Source organism: Diabrotica undecimpunctata, chromosome 9 (genome assembly GCF_040954645.1).
Source record: "Diabrotica undecimpunctata isolate CICGRU chromosome 9, icDiaUnde3, whole genome shotgun sequence".
NCBI classification, from domain to species: domain Eukaryota; kingdom Metazoa; phylum Arthropoda; class Insecta; order Coleoptera; family Chrysomelidae; genus Diabrotica; species Diabrotica undecimpunctata.
The window spans coordinates 134,109,885-134,130,656 of record NC_092811.1 but is presented as its reverse complement, the minus strand read 5'-3'; the positions used below and the strand labels follow the sequence as shown (position 1 = coordinate 134,130,656).

The 20,772-nt window shown below is 35.2% G+C and overlaps 2 protein-coding genes across 4 annotated transcripts in view; one reads left to right on the top strand and one right to left on the bottom strand.

Annotated features, from left to right (window-relative positions):
* LOC140451520 (acyl-CoA-binding protein homolog) overlaps positions 1–1,011 on the top strand; it is a 32,651-nt gene extending 31,640 nt beyond the window's left edge. The window contains exons 3-4 of the mRNA XM_072545375.1: positions 582–696; positions 786–1,011. Of these exons, the coding sequence (XP_072401476.1) occupies positions 582–696; positions 786–925 (255 nt within the window). The 3' untranslated portion in view covers positions 926–1,011. The remainder of the gene's footprint in view (positions 1–581; positions 697–785) is intronic.
* Positions 1,012–10,710: 9,699 nt separating this feature from the next.
* Positions 10,711–20,772, bottom strand: part of Btk (tyrosine-protein kinase Btk29A) — a 73,697-nt gene continuing 63,635 nt past the window's right edge. For all 3 annotated transcript variants that reach the window (XM_072545370.1, XM_072545367.1, XM_072545369.1), the window contains one exon: positions 10,711–18,244. In XM_072545370.1, coding sequence (XP_072401471.1) covers positions 18,143–18,244 — 102 coding nt within the window. In that variant the 3' untranslated portion in view covers positions 10,711–18,142. The remainder of the gene's footprint in view (positions 18,245–20,772) is intronic.

Here is a 20,772-nt window from a genome sequence, read left to right as displayed (position 1 = left end):
ACGCCCTGGAAAAAGAGTTTTGAGCCAGAAACGTGTGTATTTGGGGACAAGCATACTGTTGCCATTTCGTCGATTTCGAAATGGCTTTCATCGTTGGAAAGTTTCTTGTGATATTTCAAAAGTTTCTTCTGATGTTTCCAAACATTCTGCTGATATTTCCAGAGACTCTACGGACATTATTTCTTTCGAAAATAAAGTTCCTAATGATATACTTATTTAGTTTTTTTTTTATTTTTTCTAATTTGAATTTTGAATGAAATGAATTATTAACTGCTTCAGCTTCGATTGATCCACGCACTTCTATATGTCTACTTTATTATTTTTTTATCTGTGAGCCTACATTTTTACTTAACACTGCTCTGAAATCTGATGACATGAATTTTACCTAGGCCTTTCCAGTTTTTTTTATATTTCATAACCACGACATTTGTTTGCGACCTACTCCTCCCTGGCCCTCAATATTTCCTTGGATAATTAGTTAAGAGATTGCATATTTTTTTCCTCTCAGGATATGGCCAAGATATCCAGTTTTTCGTACCTTGATTCAAATAAACATATAAAATTTGATATTTTTTTTGCAGAGATTCCAAAAAGCTGCTGACGATATCAAGAACCTTAAAAGTAAGCCAACTGACAATGATCTATTAGAAATTTACGGATTGTTCAAACAAGCTACCGAAGGAGACATAAACACAGGTAATTTTTGACGTTTCCTTTTTGTCTAAACCTTCCAAAGAGTTCTTCTACATTTTACGACGATACTTATTTTATTATTTTTGTTGTAGCCCGACCTGGACTATTGGACCTTAAAGGAAAAGCCAAATGGGACTCTTGGAACTCCAGGAAAGGAGTCGACAAAGACAAAGCCAAGGAAGAATACATCGCAAAAGTACAGTCGTTGATCGATAGCATAGGACTCGCATAAGGCATTTATATCATCACTTTTTTTAAGGCAAAACTATTTTGTTATTATTATACTGTATGGTTCTAATAAAAAGAATTTTCTTGTAATTATTGTTTTGTTTTTTAACACACTATGAAGATCTAATAAAAAAAAGTTTTTTGCATTTTCTTTGCGTAAGATGTCTCAATATAAGTCCTAAATAACCATTATTTGACATGTTAGATCTTATGACTCATTTATCTTTTCTATGAATCCTTATTTGACCTTCATACTACATAGAGCACCAAAGAACGCGATTACGGTCTAAATTTAATTTTAAGTTTTGTAAATATTAGTGCATTAGGCGGTACTTCATACTACCTGAAGTACCAAATGAAATGCCACAGTCTTAATATACTTACATTTTGTAAATCTTAGTGCAACAGTCGGTTCTGTCAAAATTTCTAGATGTAAGTCCAAAATAGTGATTATCTGGCCAATTTACATCTTCCCACTCATTTATCTTATCTTTAGAGCCTTATTTAACCCTTATACTATATAGAGCACCAAATAATATGGTTACAGTCTTAATTTACTTCTATCTTTTGTCAATATTAGTGTATTAGACAGTTCTATCACAAAATATCTCGATCCCACTCATTTATCTTTCGTTTAGAGCCTTATTTGATCTTCATACTACATGGATTAACAAACAAAGTGGACACAGTCTTCATTTTCTTCTATGCTTTGTCAATCTTAGTGCAACTGCCGGTTTTGTCACGAAATATCTCTACGTAAGTTTAAATAAGTCTTAAATAACCAATTAACCAAGGCATGAGCCTTATTTGAGCTTCATACTACCTGGAGTACCAAATAAAATGCCACAGTCTTAATTTACTTCTATACTTTGTAAATCTTAGTGCAACAGTCGGTTCTGTCACAAAATTTCTAGATGTAAGTCCAAAATAATGATTATCTGGCCATTTTACATCTTCCCACTCATTTATCTTATCTTTAGAGCCTTATTTAACCCTTATACTATATAGAGCACCAAATAATATGGTTACAGTCTTAATTTACTTCTATCTTTTGTCAATATTAGTGTATTAGGCAGTTCTATCACAAAATATCTCGATCTCACTCATTTATCTTTCGTTTAGAGCCTTATTTGATCTTCATACTACATGGATTAACAAACAAAGTGGACACAGTCTTCATTTTCTTCTATGCTTTGTCAATCTTAGTGCAACTGCCGGTTTTGTCACGAAATATCTCTACGTAAGTTTAAATAAGTCTTAAATAACCAATTAACCAAGGCATGAGCCTTATTTGAGCTTCATACTACCTGGAGTACCAAATAAAATGCCACAGTCTTAATTTACTTCTATACTTTGTAAATCTTAGTGCAACAGTCGGTTCTGTCACAAAATTTCTAGATGTAAGTCCAAAATAATGATTATCTGGCCATTTTACATCTTCCCACTCATTTATCTTATCTTTAGAGCCTTACTTGACCTTCATACTATATAGAGCACCAAATAATATGGTTACAGTCTTAATTTACTTCTATCTTTTGTCAATATTAGTGTATTAGGCAGTTCTATCACAAAATATCTCGATCTCACTCATTTATCTTTCGTTTGCAGCCTTATTTGATCTTCATACTACATGGATTACCAAATAAAGTGGACACGGTTTTCATTTTCTTCTATGTTTTGTAAATCTTAGTGCAACTGCCGGTTTTGTCACGAAATGTCTACGTAAGTCCAAATAAGTCTTAAATAACCATTACTGAGCCTTATTTGAGCTTCATACTACCTGGAGTACCAAATAAAATGCCACAGCCTTAATTTACTTTTATATTTTGTAAATCTTAGTGTAACAGTCGGTTCTGTCACAAAATTTCTAGGTGTAAGTCCAAGATAATCATTATCTGATCAATTTACATCTTCACATTCATTTACCTTTTCGTTTAAGCTTTATTTGACCTTTATACTACATAAAACACCAAATAACGTGATTACAGTCTTAATTTACTTATATGTTTTGTAAATATTATTGCATTAGACAGTTCTATCACAAAATATCTCGATGTCACTCATTTATCTCTCGTTTGGAGCCTTATTTAACCTTCATACTAATGGATTACCAAATAAAATGAACACAGTCTTCATTTTCTTCCATTTTTTTGTCAATCTTAGTGGAACAGTCGGTTTTGTCACGAAATGTCTCGACGAAATTCCAAGTAAAAGTCATAAATAATCATTACCGAGCCTTATTTAACCTTCATACTACCTGACATACGAAATAAAATGCAACAGTCTTAATTTACTTCTATATTTTGTAAATTTTAGGGCAACAGTCGGTTCTGTCACAAAATTTCTAGATGTAAATCCAAAATAATCATTATCTGGCCAATATTTGATCTTCATACTACACGGAGGACCAAACAAAATTGGCCACAGTATTAATTTACTTCTGTTTTATGAATCTTAGTACTTTAGGCAGTTCTATCACAAAATGTCTAGATGTTAGTCCAAATAAAAGTCCTAAATAATTATTACCTGGTCTGATACATCTTCCCACTCATTTATCTTTAGTTTGGAGCCTTATTTGTTAGTGCAACAGTCGGTTTTGTCACGAGATGTCTCGGCGTAAGTCCAAATAAAAGTCCTATATAATCTTTACCGAGCCTTAATTGACCTTCATACTATCTGGAGTACCAAACAAAATGCTCACAGCATTAATTTACCGTTGTGATTTGTGAATCACAAATTGTCATTATGTACGTTCAAATGGAAGTCCTAAATAACCGTTTTCTGGCCTTTTGCACTCATTTATCTTTTCTTCTTAAGGTCATGATCGACAGGCGAGTAAAACTGCGGTTTTGTGGCTCGTCGATAAAGCTCGTCAGTGTATCATTGCAATACCGCGGTTTTATATACCTACGAGCCTGGCTCGCGGCTCGTCAGTTTGTTTTATTTTTTACTTGGCTCGTCTGAACACAATAATGTTAGCTGTGGACGGTTGACAATGACCGTTTTGCTCGCTAGTCGATCAGCACCAACGAGCCGCGAGTAAAACCGTCGTTCTTAAAACTGCGGTATTATGGCTCGCACGTCGATCACCCACTTTAGCCTCATTTGACCTTCATACTACTGTTGTGAATTTATTAATTGTTAAGTCTTTAATTTATAATGTCTTGTTCTTATCTTAATTCATTAAAAAGCACAATGACTGATTTTTATTTATTTTCACTAAACATACATAATTTATTAAAAAGCGAACGTAACATTTTATCGCGAGCGCGTCGTCCGAATTAACTGCCCTCCATATAAAAATGTTGTATTTATATACGAAATCCTGATATACTAGAACAGCATCGAAAGATCGAGAAGCTTGGCCGGCTCATTCACCATAATTTTGGTTCTAGACTTCCACCGAAATTTCTACAATAAAACAGAATAATTAGTCATAAAAGTTAGGCCAGTATATTTATCGTAACATTGCCCCCCTCTTAAAAGATGGTTCCTCCTGGAACCTTGTCGGGACTGGAACCGGAACTGTATGCTGGTATCGGCAACTGGACCCTCTTTTACAACTTCCAGTTGTATAAAAATGACAAGGGACGGTTTTCTCTCCGCACCAGTAACTATGCGGATTGCAACAGACTAACACCTGGACTTCGGTGTCTTTAAAGATCTCCTCCACCATATTTCGGATAACCCTCCAATCTAATTGGCGGCACTCCAACTTTGGCATGGCTAACTTTTGCACGTCGGACTCTAGTACGTGCCCTCTCAATTGAAGTAAGGCTTCCCATACATCTCGGTAGGTAGGTTGGTCACGGGCAGTGTCTTTTGTTACCAGGTAGAAAAGGTAACGTGATGCATCTTGGAGTTTCAAGGTTTTACCGGACGCTGGCACTTGGCATTGAAGTTCTGCAACTCGACCAAACTTCCTTCGAAAGACGGATGCCAACCCTGGTGCGTCTTTGATACTGGCCGGGATGGTAAGGGCCAGCGAGTAGTCATCGGGGAGCGCGAGTAGATCTTGCTTTTCTTCAGTGGTAACACCATGTCTCGCTTTACCGGTACCTCCATAGGCACCCATGAATTCCTCAAACGTGAGGTCAGACACATCTTGGACTTGGTTTACTTCTACTTCTTCATCTACGTCGTGGTCACCTTCGAAAGATGCCAACCGGTTATGGTGTACTATCATCGGCTTTCCCCTCGGAATCTTGCTTATTCGGTAGATGACATCGTTGATCTTCTCCATGATGAGGTATGGACCTTCCCAAAACTGCTGCAATTTGGGAGAACAACCTTTTCGCTTCTTGGGATTATACAGCCATACTTTGTCGTTCTTCTTAAAGCAACCCTTTTCGGCTTGTGTATCGTACCGTTTCTTCATTCGGTCGCTAGCGATCTGAAGGTGGGAACGGACCAACTCATGTACATCGTCCATTCTTCTTCGTAATTCGATCACATAATCTTCACCTGCTACATCTTCTCCAGGTCGACACCCAAACTCTAGATCACAAGGTAGTCGCATTTCGCGTCCGAATAGGACTTTCGCTGGTGTCTGGCCTGTTGATTCGTTAACAGCAGATCTGTAGGCCATTGTGAAGAACGGAAGGTATTGGTCCCAGTCTCGCTGATGATCGGACACCATCTTTGTCAAATATTTGCCAACTGTCCTATTCATCCGTTCTACCATACCATCAGATTGCGGATGATATGCTGTAGTTCTTGTTTTCTTCATGCCTAGTCTATCACATATTCCTTGGAATAGATCGCTTTCGAAGTTCCTGCCTTGGTCACTATGGATCTCCAAAGGCACTCCAAATCGGCTGATATATTCTTGGATCAACTTATCTGCAACGGTGGCGGCCTTCTGGTCTGGAAGTGCGTAAATCTCGACCCACTTACTGAAGTAATCCATTACTACCAGCATGTACTTGCCTCCATTTTCACTTTCTGGAAATGGCCCAGCGATGTCCAAAGCTATTCTTTCAAACGGGCTTCCAACATTATATTGTCTCATAGGAGCTCTCCTTTTTCGGTAAGGCCCGTTACTCGTGGCACAAATAGTACATTTCTTACACCAGTCTTTTACATCGTCGGAACTGTTCATCCAATAAAACCGTTCCCGAATTCGCTGAAGGGTTTTCCTTACACCAAAATGCCCTCCCGATGGACTGTCGTGTAACTGACGAAGTACTTCGGCTATTCTGCTCTTTGGGATCACCAACTGTCTTCTCTTCTCTGAACCGTCATCATTTTCCAGGACTCGTTTAAGCAAGCCATCTTCGATGATAAATGAGTCCCACTGGGCCCAATACGTCTTAACTACTGAGCATAGGTTTGATATTTCCTGCCAAGGTGGTCGACGGTTTTCCTCTTTCCATTTTCGGATTTTCTGTATAACTGGATCTCTCTCTTGTTCTTCCCTTATCTTAGTAGGCGTCCAGTCGTCGTTGACAATCGTCGTTCTTAGCACTGCTGCTTCCTTGGATTCCGTTTTGTTGCAGTGGGAACACTCTGCGGGGCATGGCCTTCTGGAAAGAGAATCAGCATTTCTGTGGCTAACTCCGGCTCGGTGCTCAATCTTAAAATCGTATTCTTGGAGTCGTTCGATCCACCTGGCTATCTGACCCTCTGGATTCTTAAACTGCATCAACCACTTAAGGGCGGCATGGTCGGTTCGGATTAAAAACTTCCTTCCATAGAGGTATTGATAGAAGTGCTCTACTGATTTAACTACTGCTAGAAGTTCTCTTCTCGTGACGCAATAATTCCGCTCAGGTTTTGAAAGAACTTTACTAAAATATCCGAGGACTCGTTCCTGTCCTCCTTGAATCTGAGACAGCACTCCTCCAATTCCCACATTACTTGCATCCGTATCTAAGATGAACTCTCCTTCTGGCAGTGGATACCCCAAAATTGGTGCTGTTATTAAATGCTTTTTCAACGTTTCAAAGGCATTTTGGCAGTCTATATCCCAGCGGTATTCTCTTGCTTCCTCTGTAAGTCGCGTTAATGGCTTAGCGATATCTGCAAACTTCTTAATAAACCTCCGGTAGTAAGTACATAGTCCAAGAAAACTTTTCACTTGATGTTTGTCAGTTGGTTTTGGCCATTCCTTAATGGAATCGATTTTTCCCTTATCCACGGCCACTCCTTCTTTACTGACTATATGACCCAGATAATTGACTTTACCTTGAAATAGCTGGCACTTCTTGGGGTTTAGCATCAATTGGGCAGCTTTAAGTCGATTAAAAACGTTTTCTAAATTCCTCAAATGATCTTCGAATGTCTCCCCCAAGACGATTATGTCATCTAAATAAACCAGGCATGTTTTCCAAGATAACCCTCTCAACACATTTTCCATAAGCCTCTCAAATGTCGCAGGAGCATTACAAAGTCCAAATGGCATAACGTTGAATTGCCACAATCCAGATCCTGTGGTGAAGGCTGTCTTTTCTTTATCGACTGGGTCCATTTCTACCTGCCAGTATCCAGACTTCAAATCTAAAGTAGAAAACAATTTACTTCCAGCCAATGTGTCCAATGTGTCATCGATCCGAGGCAGAGGATAACTATCTTTCTTGGTAACGTTGTTCAGCAAACGGTAATCCACACAGAACCTCGTCGTTCCGTCTTTCTTCTTAACCAGGACCACCGGAGAGACCCATGGACTCGTAGAAGGTTCTATCACCCCGTCTTTCTTCATTTCCTGAACAATCGTTTCAGCTTCCTCTCTCTTCGCCTGTGGTAATCGTCGAGCTGTTTGACGAATTGGCTTAGCATTACCAGTATCAATTTTATGCTTAACAACGGTAGTTCTTCCCGTCTTTCCTCCTTTCGGTACGAAAATATCACGATACTGCCGAAGAAATTCCCTTAATTTCCTTTTCTCCATCTGATTTAGAGACTGTCCTGCAACTGCAACCATTTGGTCGAATTTGTCGTTGGAATTATCAGATGTTGTCGCCTGACGAATTATGGATGTCACAGGTACACAAGTTCCTACTTTTGTCTCTTTCTTTATGGTCACTGGGTAGTCGTTGACATTGATAAGTCTCACAGGAATTTCTTTAGCCGAAGTCACCAATTCCTTTCCAATTATGATTCCACGGCCAACCTCATCGTCGTGGTTCCAAGGCTCCATCATAACAGGTCTCCCTTCGTCTACAATTCCCTGTAGTCGCGCTACTATGATCGTTTCGCTTCTCGCAGGCACGACTGTATCTTCTATAATGGCTGCTTGCACAGTGTTGTCATTATGTGGATGGAGAAATACCTCCTCGTTGCCAACTTTGATTACCTTATTCTTAAAATCCAATTGGAATCCATGCATATTCATTACGTCCATTCCTAATATAACATCCTCTTCGATGTCAGCAACTATAACAGTATGGACAAACTTTTCTGCTCCAATTCCCAATTGTACCTGGATTTCTCCATGAATGTTGGCATTTTCACCTGTAGCGGTCCGAAGTCGCAACCTCGTTGGTAACAGTTTCTTTCGGCTGTTTATAACTGTTGGACGTATAATGGTTCTGGTCGCTCCGGTATCCACCAACAACGTATGTCTTTTACCATTTATTTCTCCATCTACATATACACTATCTTCACGACATTTCAAAGAAGCTATTAGTATAAGAGGGTCTTTGGAAAAGTTCCGGGTCGAAGCTGCTCCCCTAAAGCCAACTCGTTCTGGTTTTCCTGATGGTGAGTTTCTTGATTTTATGGTCTTCGTTTTCTTGCATGTAATAATTTTCATCATATTAACGAGCTGGTCAAGTTTATCTTCATCTCCTTCCTCTTTTACAGTCCTAACTTTACTGTATCCTCCAGAGGCCTGCGTAGCTGACTCGTATTCGAGGGCGGCGGATAAGACATCGACCAGCGTCTTGTGACGAGCTAATCGTAGTGTTCTCTGCATTTCATGATCACGAAGACCATCAATAAACGTTTGAACGGCCAATTTTTCCATCATGTCTTCGGGAGCTGTTGGATAAGCATATCGTACTAATCTGGCAATATCTACCTCATATTCTTGAAGAGCCTCATCTTTCTTCTGTCTACGATTTTTAAGCTGTGACCGATATACATGCTCCAAATGTTCGTGGCCATATCGCATATTTAACCTCTTCTTCAGTTGTTCGAAATCATCGGTCTCCTCTACGGCTATGGTCTGAAGCACATCTAAGGCATCTCCTCGAAGGGCGATAGTCAGGTTTACAGCCTTTTCTTTTTCAGACCATCCATTTGCTCTTGCGGCTGATTCGAACTGTTTCATGTAGTTGTTCCATGATGATTTTCCGTCGAAAGTTGGGACTTTCACATGGACAGAACCTCCACTTCCTTCAAATTTCGGCCGTGTCTCCAACTTAAATTTCGTCTCGTCTTCTTTTCTCTCCACTGTAATCGGATTGTTACCTCTCTCTGCTGTCCCTGTTTCTTCCATCTTCCTTTCCATCTCTTTAATCTTTTCTTCGAAGGCCAACATATCGGCAGCAACTTGATTTTTTAACGAAGATATTCTATCGTCGAGGGCAGACATCTCAGAAGTGACTTTAGAGATTTCCGAAGAGATGTTAGCAGAGACTTTGCTTTCCAGCGAAGAAATCTCGTTAGAAACTTTGCTTTCTAAAGAAGCGATGTCGCCGGATACTTTGTTCTCCAATTTCGAAATCGACGAGATGACAGCATCATGTTTGTCTTCAAATATATAAGTCTCTGGATCTAGTCCTTCTTCTAGCAAAGCGTTCTTTAGTCGTTGGACTAACTCAGCCTTTTTTCCGGTGGAAGATAATTCTCTGTCTTCAAGATGTCTTCTTAAATTAGTCACTGTCAGCTCATAAATCGTAGCCATTTTCACAATTTATTTTACGTATTCACTTGTATTATTATTATAAGTCTAATTTATGTTCGATCCCACTCTGACACCATTTGTTGTGAATTTATTAATTGTTAAGTCTTTAATTTATAATGTCTTGTTCTTATCTTAATTCATTAAAAAGCACAATGACTGATTTTTATTTATTTTCACTAAACATACATAATTTATTAAAAAGCGAACGTAACATTTTATCGCGAGCGCGTCGTCCGAATTAACTGCCCTCCATATAAAAATGTTGTATTTATATACGAAATCCTGATATACTAGAACAGCATCGAAAGATCGAGAAGCTTGGCCGGCTCATTCACCATAATTTTGGTTCTAGACTTCCACCGAAATTTCTACAATAAAACAGAATAATTAGTCATAAAAGTTAGGCCAGTATATTTATCGTAACACTACATTTATTACCAAATACAATGTTCAGTCCTAATCTATTTCTATGTTTTTTGAATAATAGTCGATCGGTCAGTTCTTTCACAAAATGTCTACATCTTCCATACATTTACCTTTGCTTTGTAGCCTTGTTTGATGTTCTTATTACATCTAATACCAAATAACATGGTTATAGTCTTATTGAATTCTACGTTTTGCAAATGTATTGTGCAAAATGTATTCTGCTATAGTTATGATAGTGTAGAGTGCTACATTATTGAATAAGCCCTACCTATTGTTATTTTACTTTTTCTATAAAATATTAAGGGTTAAGCGGGCAATAGATCCTAGGAGCTTTGGTTTATGCGCTCGATACACACATATATTACACCAATATAGTTGAATTTCGTAGACAATTAACAGTATTGTTACCAAAAATGTGACCAACATAAATTTCATTAACGAAAAATTTCCCTAAAATTGTTTACTTCGAGTATCAAGTTATATTATAAACTTATCGGGGCAATAAAACACATCTAAGCATTTGAGGTTATTTTATTCAAATCTTTGATGATTACTGATCATAAATATACGAAAATAAACATATAAAAATCTCAAAATTTGTTTCGAAATAAAGTAGGTATACGGTTAAGGGTTTAAATAAAAATATGCCGTATAAGATCCATGCAATTCTACATATAAATTATCCTAAATATCATTGTGGCTTATAATACTTAAATTTGAAGCAGATACGAACTGAATAAAAAGGTTTAGTTACGTTTGGTGGCGTTCACGATAGAACGCCGTACGCTATATATGAATTGGTCGGTTCAAAAACCCCACAAACAAGATATTTGTCATAAATCCACAATTTGACAACACCGGCGGTTAGTTAGAAGACTTTTTTTGGCTCCTATTTCAATAATAAACTTCAAACATTGAAAATAACTTCGAAATATACATCGTAGATCTTTCAGGACAAATTATAATTCAAAATTCCTTATTTACAGATAAAATCTGCAATGTAACAGTGATGCCGCTATGTAAATTCGCCTGGGGCATACATTTAAGCAAAATATTTTACAAGAAGTTCATATTTACAGTTGTAATTAGGTGAAATCAGATCGTACTGATAGTTTTCTTGTCTGTAATAGATCTCTTCGCTTTGTAGGAGATCAGGACAATAAGGATACAACTTGACAACATTGAAGAGTGGCTAGAACATCCACGTACACGAGACGAACAGTTGCTTAGTCTTTTATTTCGATAATAAATTTCAAACATTGAAAATAACCTTTAAATATAGGTCGTAGATCTTTAAGGACAAATTAACATTCAAAATTCCTTATTTACAGACAAAATCAACAATGCGACAGTCTTGCCGCTATGTGAATACGCCTGTGACCGATATTTGACAAAAAATCAGTATTTATATCTAGAATAAAGTGAATTCACATCACACTAACAGTTTTCTTGTCTGTCACAGATCAACAAAATAAAGAAATAACTTGGCAACACTGAAGGGTGGCTAGAACATCCTCGTACACGAGACAAACAGTTGCTTTGTGTTTTATCTCGTTTAATAAACTTCAAACATTGAAAGTAATCTTCAAATGTAGAACGTAGATCTTTCAGGACAAATTAGCATTTAAAATTCCTTATTTACAGATAAAATCTACACTGTAAAAGTGCTGTCACTGTATAAAGACGCCTGTCATCTACATTTAAGCAAGATATTTGACAAATTGTACATATTTACGTCGTAATTAAATAAAATCAGATCATACTGATCAGTTTTCTTGTCCGCGATAGATCTTTGCAACTTGGCAACACTGAAGAGTGGCTAGAACATCCACGTACACGAGACGAACAGTTGCTTTGTCTTTTATTCCGATAATAAACTTTTAACATTGAAAATAACTTTCAAATGTAGATCATAAGTCAGGATCTTCCAGGACAATTTAACATTTAAAATTCCTTATTTACAGTCAAAATCTACAATGTAACAGTGTTGCCGCTATATAAATACGCCCGTGACCAGCATTTAAGTAAGATCTTTGACAAGAAGGCCATATTTACAGTTGTAATTAAGTGAAATCGGATCGTACTGATAGTTTTCTTGTTCTTGATACACTTATGTGTTTTATAGCAGATCAAGATAATAAAGCGACAACTTGACAACACTGAAGTGTGGCGAACACGGGGGGACGAACGGTTGCTTTGTCTTTTACTTCGGTAATAAACTTCAAACATTGAAAATAACCTTGAAATACAGATCGTAGATCTTTAAGGACAACTTAGCAATTCAAAATTCCTTATTTATAGATAAAATCTACAATGTGACAATGTTGCCGATATGTAAATACGCCTGTGGCCGACATTTAAGCAAGACGTCTAAATTTACGATTGCAATTAAGAGAATTCAGGTTATGCTGATAATCATAAGATCAAGGAAATAAAGATACAACTTGACAACAATGAAAATTCCATATATGCAACAGATAATTGTTTTGACTTGCCTTTGAGGAATTTACAGCCGTCAAAGAGCCTCGAAGATAGAAATTTGTTGATTTCTCGACACTATACTCAAGTAACAGGGAGTTTTTGAACTGAGCTGATTCATTAACATGTACATACTTACCTAAGAACAACGAAAAACTTAAAAGTAAAAACGTTGAGCCTGTTTCTTCATGAGATGTTTTGTATAAAAATACAAAAGTTCATGATCTGATTATAACTTAAAGTATAGATTATTTAATGATGACATAAGGTTAAGAATACGGGTACCACTTATAATGCTCGAGATATTTTCACTCTAATCGTCGAAAGAACGAATTTGTCGCATTAAAAGTGCTACGAATTCGTTCCAGTTACGAAGATTGGCTGAATTAAATATCTCTGTAGTTATATCTCACTGTTTTTCACAGAAAAAAAGTAAAAAACTTAACCGGAAACATTATTTTCTACGTCATAATTAAATGTAGGTATTTTATTGTCAATAGTTGGTATAGATATAAAAAATTTTATGATTAAACACCGTTTTGTCCCTGTATAACATAAAATAGGATGAAGAAATGTACTGGTAGAAGAAGCAGTGTACAAAATACTAAAAATATTGATTTTGGTTGTGTAGAACAGTCTCAAATACACCGTGTACAGGAAATGTGCAATTCTGGTTCAAGAAACGGTTTATTGTTTGAAAAGTACGAATAAATATTTTCGCCTACTCGACTGGTAGTGCTCATTTCATGGTAAGTGGTATAGTAGACACTTATATCCAGCCACATTACCGCCAGATATTTTTTAAACGATGTAGTCAAAAACTGTTATCCTTCCCCTTTTTTGAACCTATAAATATTCTATTAATAGATATGAAATGTACAGTCATTCACGTACTTTCCAAAAATTTCTCCGTTCCTCATATTCTCAAAGTTTTAATAGATTATCAGTCGATATAAACATACGCTTCTTCTCCCACCGTTAAATTAATCATCCGTGATAATTCGACACACAATTGCCTTGTTCACATATTTTGTAGCAGGAATCGTTTTACCCAATTAAAGAAATCTTGACAAAAAATAAATAAAAAAGTTATGGGCGCTTCCGTATTCATTCCTTTTCTCCAAAAAGACGTGAATTCTTAGGATGTGTTTGTACTTTATTAAAAAAAAAGTGATGACGTATCCGTAGATCCGAGAATCATTGAGTCGATTCACCGAATCGAATCAGATCCGAACCATCAACATCTAACTCTAATTATTTTATTGCTAATTTATTTTTTTGAAGGTAATTTGTAATTTCATATAAAACTGTGGTAATAAACTTTTATATAGACAAAAATCAATGAAAAAGACCTAATTTTATTCGTTATTTCTTTTTAATAAAGTAGAAACTGTTTGACACTTACAAATCGAAAAATAGTTGAAGTTTCGTCTACTTTCTATGACTATGAGAAAGTAAAAAAATTGTCTCTTAAATTCACATCCAATACTATGAAATTTTGTTAAGTTACATTTAGATTTATCGCGCAAATAAATATAACAATTATTATTCAGATGAGTTCCAAGTCATATTCTAATTTTTATCCGAAGTGAACTACAAAATACACAGGTTTCTGCCTATTTAACCAACCATGATTGCCGAAAACAAGAGGTTAACCCTAAATACGTCCAAAAACTTGGAGTATGTAATGTTTTCCATTGTTAATCAGATTTTAGTTAAGAAAATCACTAGGAAACGACAGTTTATTATATAGTTTCATTTATTTACTTCCCAAAATCCCTATCAACTTTCCGATTAATTTTCTTGTGGTTTGGAGGTTTACATTTAACATTTTTTAATATATTTATGATTAAATGGTAGTTTGGCTTAAAACAACCTCCTTGAAACATGAAAAAAATCATAGATTGCACAAAAAATGACAGTTGACAAGCCCCACGACAGCTGACAGACACATTACAGTTGTTAAATGACATGAAATTTGGCACAATGACAGTTAACGCAGAGAGTCGTCAAGAAATCCTAAAAAATGGTTACACATAAAAATGGGTTAGCCTAAAATATAGTCAACTTTTTGTTCACCTGTCAAGTTTTTGGAATAATTTGATAATTTTTTCTTGCTTATTCACGTTCTAACCTGTAAAATCTATTAGAGCATTCTCTTATTTATTAGCATTTTCAATTTAGTTTCCCTTATTCTCTTTTTAATCTCTATATCGATAATTTTTTTCTAGTCGGGCATTTATTTTTAATACAGTTAATATTGGTAATCAAACACAAAATTATCTACGAACAACTCATAGTTTCAATCAAAATAACAGATCTGAAACATCTAGAAATCCAAAGATGACGAAACAAATGACACTACAATAATTGTCAGTTACCATGACAGGTGACGTAACACAATGACCATTTACGCCACAGCTGTTGCGAAATCATAAAAAAATGATCTTGCCTCTAGTCAATTTTTTGTTTCTCCCTGTAGAATTTGTCCAATAATTACGTTTTTAAAATAATGTGAGTAATTTTCTTTCTTATTGACGTCCTAATGTCAAATATATCTAAGGAATTCACTTATTTCTTGGTTTTTTTTGGACATAATTCTTTTATTATCTTTCTACTTCGTATATCAATATGTTGTCTTAACTTTCTTCCAGTTGGAGGCGTATTTTTAATTTTTGTAATACCGAACATAGGATGCTCTATGAAGTTCACAGTTTGAAACAAAACAACAGTTCTACAGGATCTAGAAACCCGTAGATGACACAACAAATGAAATTAGAGTTGTAATACACTGTGACATTTGACAGGTGACACGATATTTGACATATTTGGTTCCATCTAAATTAAAAAGACATTTGGAAAGTAATCATCCTGGTTTAGCCGACAAGGCCGAAGAAACCTTCGAACGTCGTGCTTCGTCTCTTCGGACGGTGTTTAGAATAAAGGTAGTGACAGAAAATGCCTCCAGCAGTCATTGTATCTTACATCGCCATTCTTTGGCAACTAAAACATGCCGCAAGATTTGAAAGACGTATTGGATGGTTTTGTGAAAATAGTTACCCATGTGAAGAGCCGTCCGCTTCAAGCGCGCCTTTTAAAGCTCACAGCTGAAGATATGGGTATGGGTCACTTCAATCTTTTGCTCCACGCAGAGGCCCGGTGGCTATCGAGGTGAACACTTTTAGGGAGACTATTTGAACTAAAAGATCCACTGATTATGAATTAAAAGATGTCAATTGGCTGCTAAAATTGGGATACTTTTCAGACATCTTCGAAATAATAAATAAAACCACCACTTCGCTCAAGACAAAGGAGGAGCACAAAATCAAAGCCTTACGTAAAAAAGTTACATTTTTCAAAGCATGTGTTGAAAATAGGAACCTCACAAATTTCTCTCGATTACAGGAATTTGTTATAACAAATGAAATCAATCCTCAAACGAACTTCTTTGAAATTGTTATTGCTCATTTGGAAGGTTTGGAAGAAAGTATTGCAAACTATTTTCCTGACTTGACTCAGATGACTTATATAGCTGGATGATGGACCAGTTTTCGTGTGACCCAAAAATAAACCTGTCGGAATGACAAATGAAGTTTTTCAAAATCTACTTGAGATCAGCGAAGATAGCAATTTAAAACTTAAATACCGTGAAGGAAGCCAAGAAGAGTTCTGGATGCAGGTATATTCAGGAAATAATATTGTTGGCAAGGTTGCAGTGAAGAAACTTGTGTGTTTCACATCGACTTATCCCTGTGAATCTTCTTTCTCCGCATATGCTTACATGAAAAACAAATACAGAAGCAAACTTCAAGCATCAAGGAATTTGAGGGTCATATAATGAAAACATCATCGAAACAGTTTCATTTATCATACTAAGTAAGGATATTTGAATATCAAACTGTATTTTATTGATCTGAAATAAAGTGTATATTGAAATCAAATGAGCATCAGAATTGTATTTTTTTCATTTTTTGTCGTTTCCCAAATCGCTTCAATAGTTGGTGTGCCTCAAAATATTTTTAGCTATACAAGGGTTCCGCGACTAAAAAAGTTTGAGAACCACTGGTCTAGGGTATACTCTTTATTTATTAGTATTTTTCATCAAATTCCCCATTTATTCTCTTTTTAATCCATAATCGATTGTTTGTGTCAACTGTTTTGTAACTGGAAGTTTACTTTTATTTTTTATAATATTTTTAATATAACATATGAGAATATATATGAATATTAGTAAGTTTGTCAAAGAAAACAACTCAAAAACATCCAGAAAATCACAGACCGAACAAAATTGACATAATAGTCCACAAAAATCATGACAGTTGACATATAAAATAACATTTGACGTCACAGAAATGAAAATTGACGTTTCAATAAAAATTTACAACATCCAGAAATCCATAGATGGCACGACAAATGACATCACATTTGTGAGACGGTTGACAGGCGACATTTTGACACGAACAAAGATATTTAATGCCGCAGCCGTTCTGTAACTATATAAATTGCGACAAAATAAATATTTTTACGTAGAAAAAAGTGGGTTAACCTCTTGCCGATCATAATACCAACATAAAAACGAAAAACGAAGTAATCTCACGTTACATATATGTATATACGTAATAACACATAAACATTATCACTATAATATTAGTTCAGTCCCTTTACATGACGACCTCTAGGTTTCTTTACCACGTTTTTAGCTAACAATTTAAGTTATAATAATATTTGACTAATTTTTTTTATCTACTTCTCGGATTTTTTTTCGGGGCTAGCCTACCGCGTCGTTATAGTCTCAATACAAATCAAAAGCGTTCCTTTCTATACTTAAATGACTCTTTCTGTACAAAATGTGGGGACGTATAGGGAAAAAGTTCTAAAATGAATCTATTTTTCTACCTTCTGGTCCTAATCTGTTAAATTTTTTTTTCGAAAAACGATTTTTCAATTAAAAACTCTATATAACAACAAATTATTTTAGCACCGGGCTATCCATACATCCCAAATAAGTTTTTTTGGTTCTAGAAAAGTTCTCCGATGAAATTCACCGACTAAAGTTCATCGAGTAGAAAATTGACAGTTGTGCAATTCAACACAAGATTAATTCATCGTTCATCAATTCAATAACTGCGTTTGATTAAATAAAATAAATAAAGAAAAATTCACAACACAATCAGAAAGATTCAACGAACTGCACATCAATTTTCGATGAATTTCGTTCGATGAATTCACCATGTACGAAATCTCCTCACGAAAATGTAAAATCGTTACAATTTTTATCGATCTTCATATACAGGGTCTGCATTAAATATTGTGTCGAAAACAATTTCATAATTTTTTAACCTTGCTCTTTTTGGCCTCTCGGCATAAAGTCTGACAGACGTCGATCCAAGTCTGTTCGTAGTCGCTCATTGATACTCCAGACGATGATGAAGGGCTATGCGAGACACATTCGCAGACCAACCTGGCCAGTCAGTCGACTAACAAACCTTGGGAGACGTTGATGAGAGTTTCTTTCAGTAATTTAAAGGAAGGTCTGTTTTCCGGTTGGGACGCCCAACATTTTCTCATCACCTGCGTACAATAAACAACTTTCATCATCAAAACACGAATAGTGCATAACAAAATATAATATCGAATAATATATATACAGTGCTAGTCAAAAGTCCGTTCCCCCCCTCGTATCGTATCTTTATTGTTATAATAGTGAAATTTGGGGAAAGGAAATAAACAGACGTAGGTTTCTCAACTAGCCATAACAAGTGACGTAATAGTGACAGATGACGTTACAGCGCCACTGTGACAGATAATTTTAAATGCGACCTTATGGCAAGTGATACCTCGTTTGAAAGGTATTGAAAATATCTATTCAGTCATAATAATTTTGTTTGAGTTTAAGCTCATTTTGATGAATTAATTAAATGAATACTAAAATTGTAGCTTCTCATTTAATTAATAAATATTTATCAACCAGTTCTTATAGTAAGTGATCAAAATGAGCTCCATCTACTTCCTGACAGTAATGCATCCTATTTCTAAACTCTTGTCTCCCTCCTAATTTCACTATTATAAGTATAACTGTTCCAAAGATACGAGGGGGGGACTTTTGACTAGCACTGTACAGTATTTTTCACTGTAAAATCATGTCATATCACGATTTATACAAACTGATGTTACTTGTATTTAAAATTTCTATAACATCAACCTTGGAGTTCAGATTTCCCTAACACAGCTAAAAATACGACATCCATACGGAGCTTCTCGATATTTCATAGGCGTCAACATGGTATTATAATAAGAAAAATGCAATTGTGATTACATTGAAAATTTTAGAATTATTTTGATTAAATATAAAAACACATTTCTTATTATTAATAGTATAAATTTTATGCAACAATTGAAGAGGTGGATTCCAAAAGGTCTTAAGGCTTATCCTCGAAAATCCTAACGGTAAAATTCAGTGCGATATCTATTTCAAAAATATCTTTCTTTGCAAAAGCAAAATTTATTCACGAAGAATAGTCTAAACGTCATCTTGTACTAAAGTTGGGCTTTTTACCTACTTACAACCGGACACCCACCCCCTGTAGTGAAAAGTCTTGGGTCTATACAATAAAGCGAGCGGGAGGTCTTCTATTCAGTGCGGTTATGGTGTAATTAGAATAATAGGAATATACCAGAGAAATATTATTTATTAAATAATTAATTCACAACTTAGCAAAGGTACATACAGGTATGAATAACAAGATATTTTGAGGTCACAGTATTGCCGAATTCGTTTTTTTATGTCTTATATTTTCTTTTGTTTTTTTTTTTGTTACTTTTTTACTGACAAATTGGCTTTTAACGTAGAATTACAGTTTGATGATAAATATTCTGAAATGGAAAATGTTGAGATGTGGCGAATAAAAACATTCATGAAATTAAAATGAAAGGATTTACGTCTATTAATAGTGCGATTTATAAAATTAGTACTTGAAGCCCAAATCGCGGGAGGAATATGTGCATCAGTTTTCAAATATTTATTATTTACTATATAATTTCTAAACTGAACCACTTTCACTTCTTTAGGTAATAATGTATCTGTTTTGACAACTAAATAAGTAATTAGACAAAATAATGAGTACTATTTTGAAATTATTAATTTCAAAACAGGAGTTAAAATAATTAGAAGGAGGTAGTCCGGGCACAGTTGAACGGTCAAGCTTATTCCAGTGGAATAAGTAGGAAGTGCCAAAACTAAATCATCTACACATCTTTTAATAAAAGGAATGAAAAAAGTGGGATGACCTCAGCGGAGCTGTTTCGCAGAGCAGTCAACAAAACCATGATAGCCTTGATGATCGCCAACATCCGGACCGGATAAGGCACTGAAGAAGAATGAAAAAAGTGCAATTGTTGATACAATCACTGATAACATCATCCATGACATAGCTACTTAGAATGGGTGAAAGACTAGATCCCATAATTTAAACAAAAGGTCAGAAATTCAAAATCTAAGCAAAATTTATAATTATATTATTTCTATGTAGTTTATATATGAAAGCAGTAAAATATCACATTTTGATTTAATTGTCCATGTATTTGTTACATTTTTTCAGGCATCTAACAATGGTGAATAAATCTTCTTCTTTTTTGTTACTAAACAAAAAAGAATTTTTATACAAAATTTTATTTTTGGCAATATAATTGTCAAAAATAAAAATTTTAAGTTGGTATTTATGACATTGAGGCTCAATTGTATTCAAATTTATTTATAAATTCAATTGTTTTTATGCTAAGAAACTTTTTCAAAATTATATTAAATTTTCAGAGAAGCATTTATTAGATTATAGCATTTTTGTATGAAATATGAATATTTGATATAAACTTTTACATTGGAATTTAGCTATGCCCAGAATCGGAGGCGAGGAACGGCCTTAAGTCAAAAAAGTAAATTTTTCAGGGACGAATTTTTTCTATGTTTAAGAATATAATTAAAAATTACTTTGGGATAGAATCAGTCATGTAATTTGCAGGTTCAAATCCTTGTTTCAAGACAATTCAAAGTGAGATTTGAATACAAAATCATGGCTTTTAAGAAGTTAAAAATTTGGTTTTTT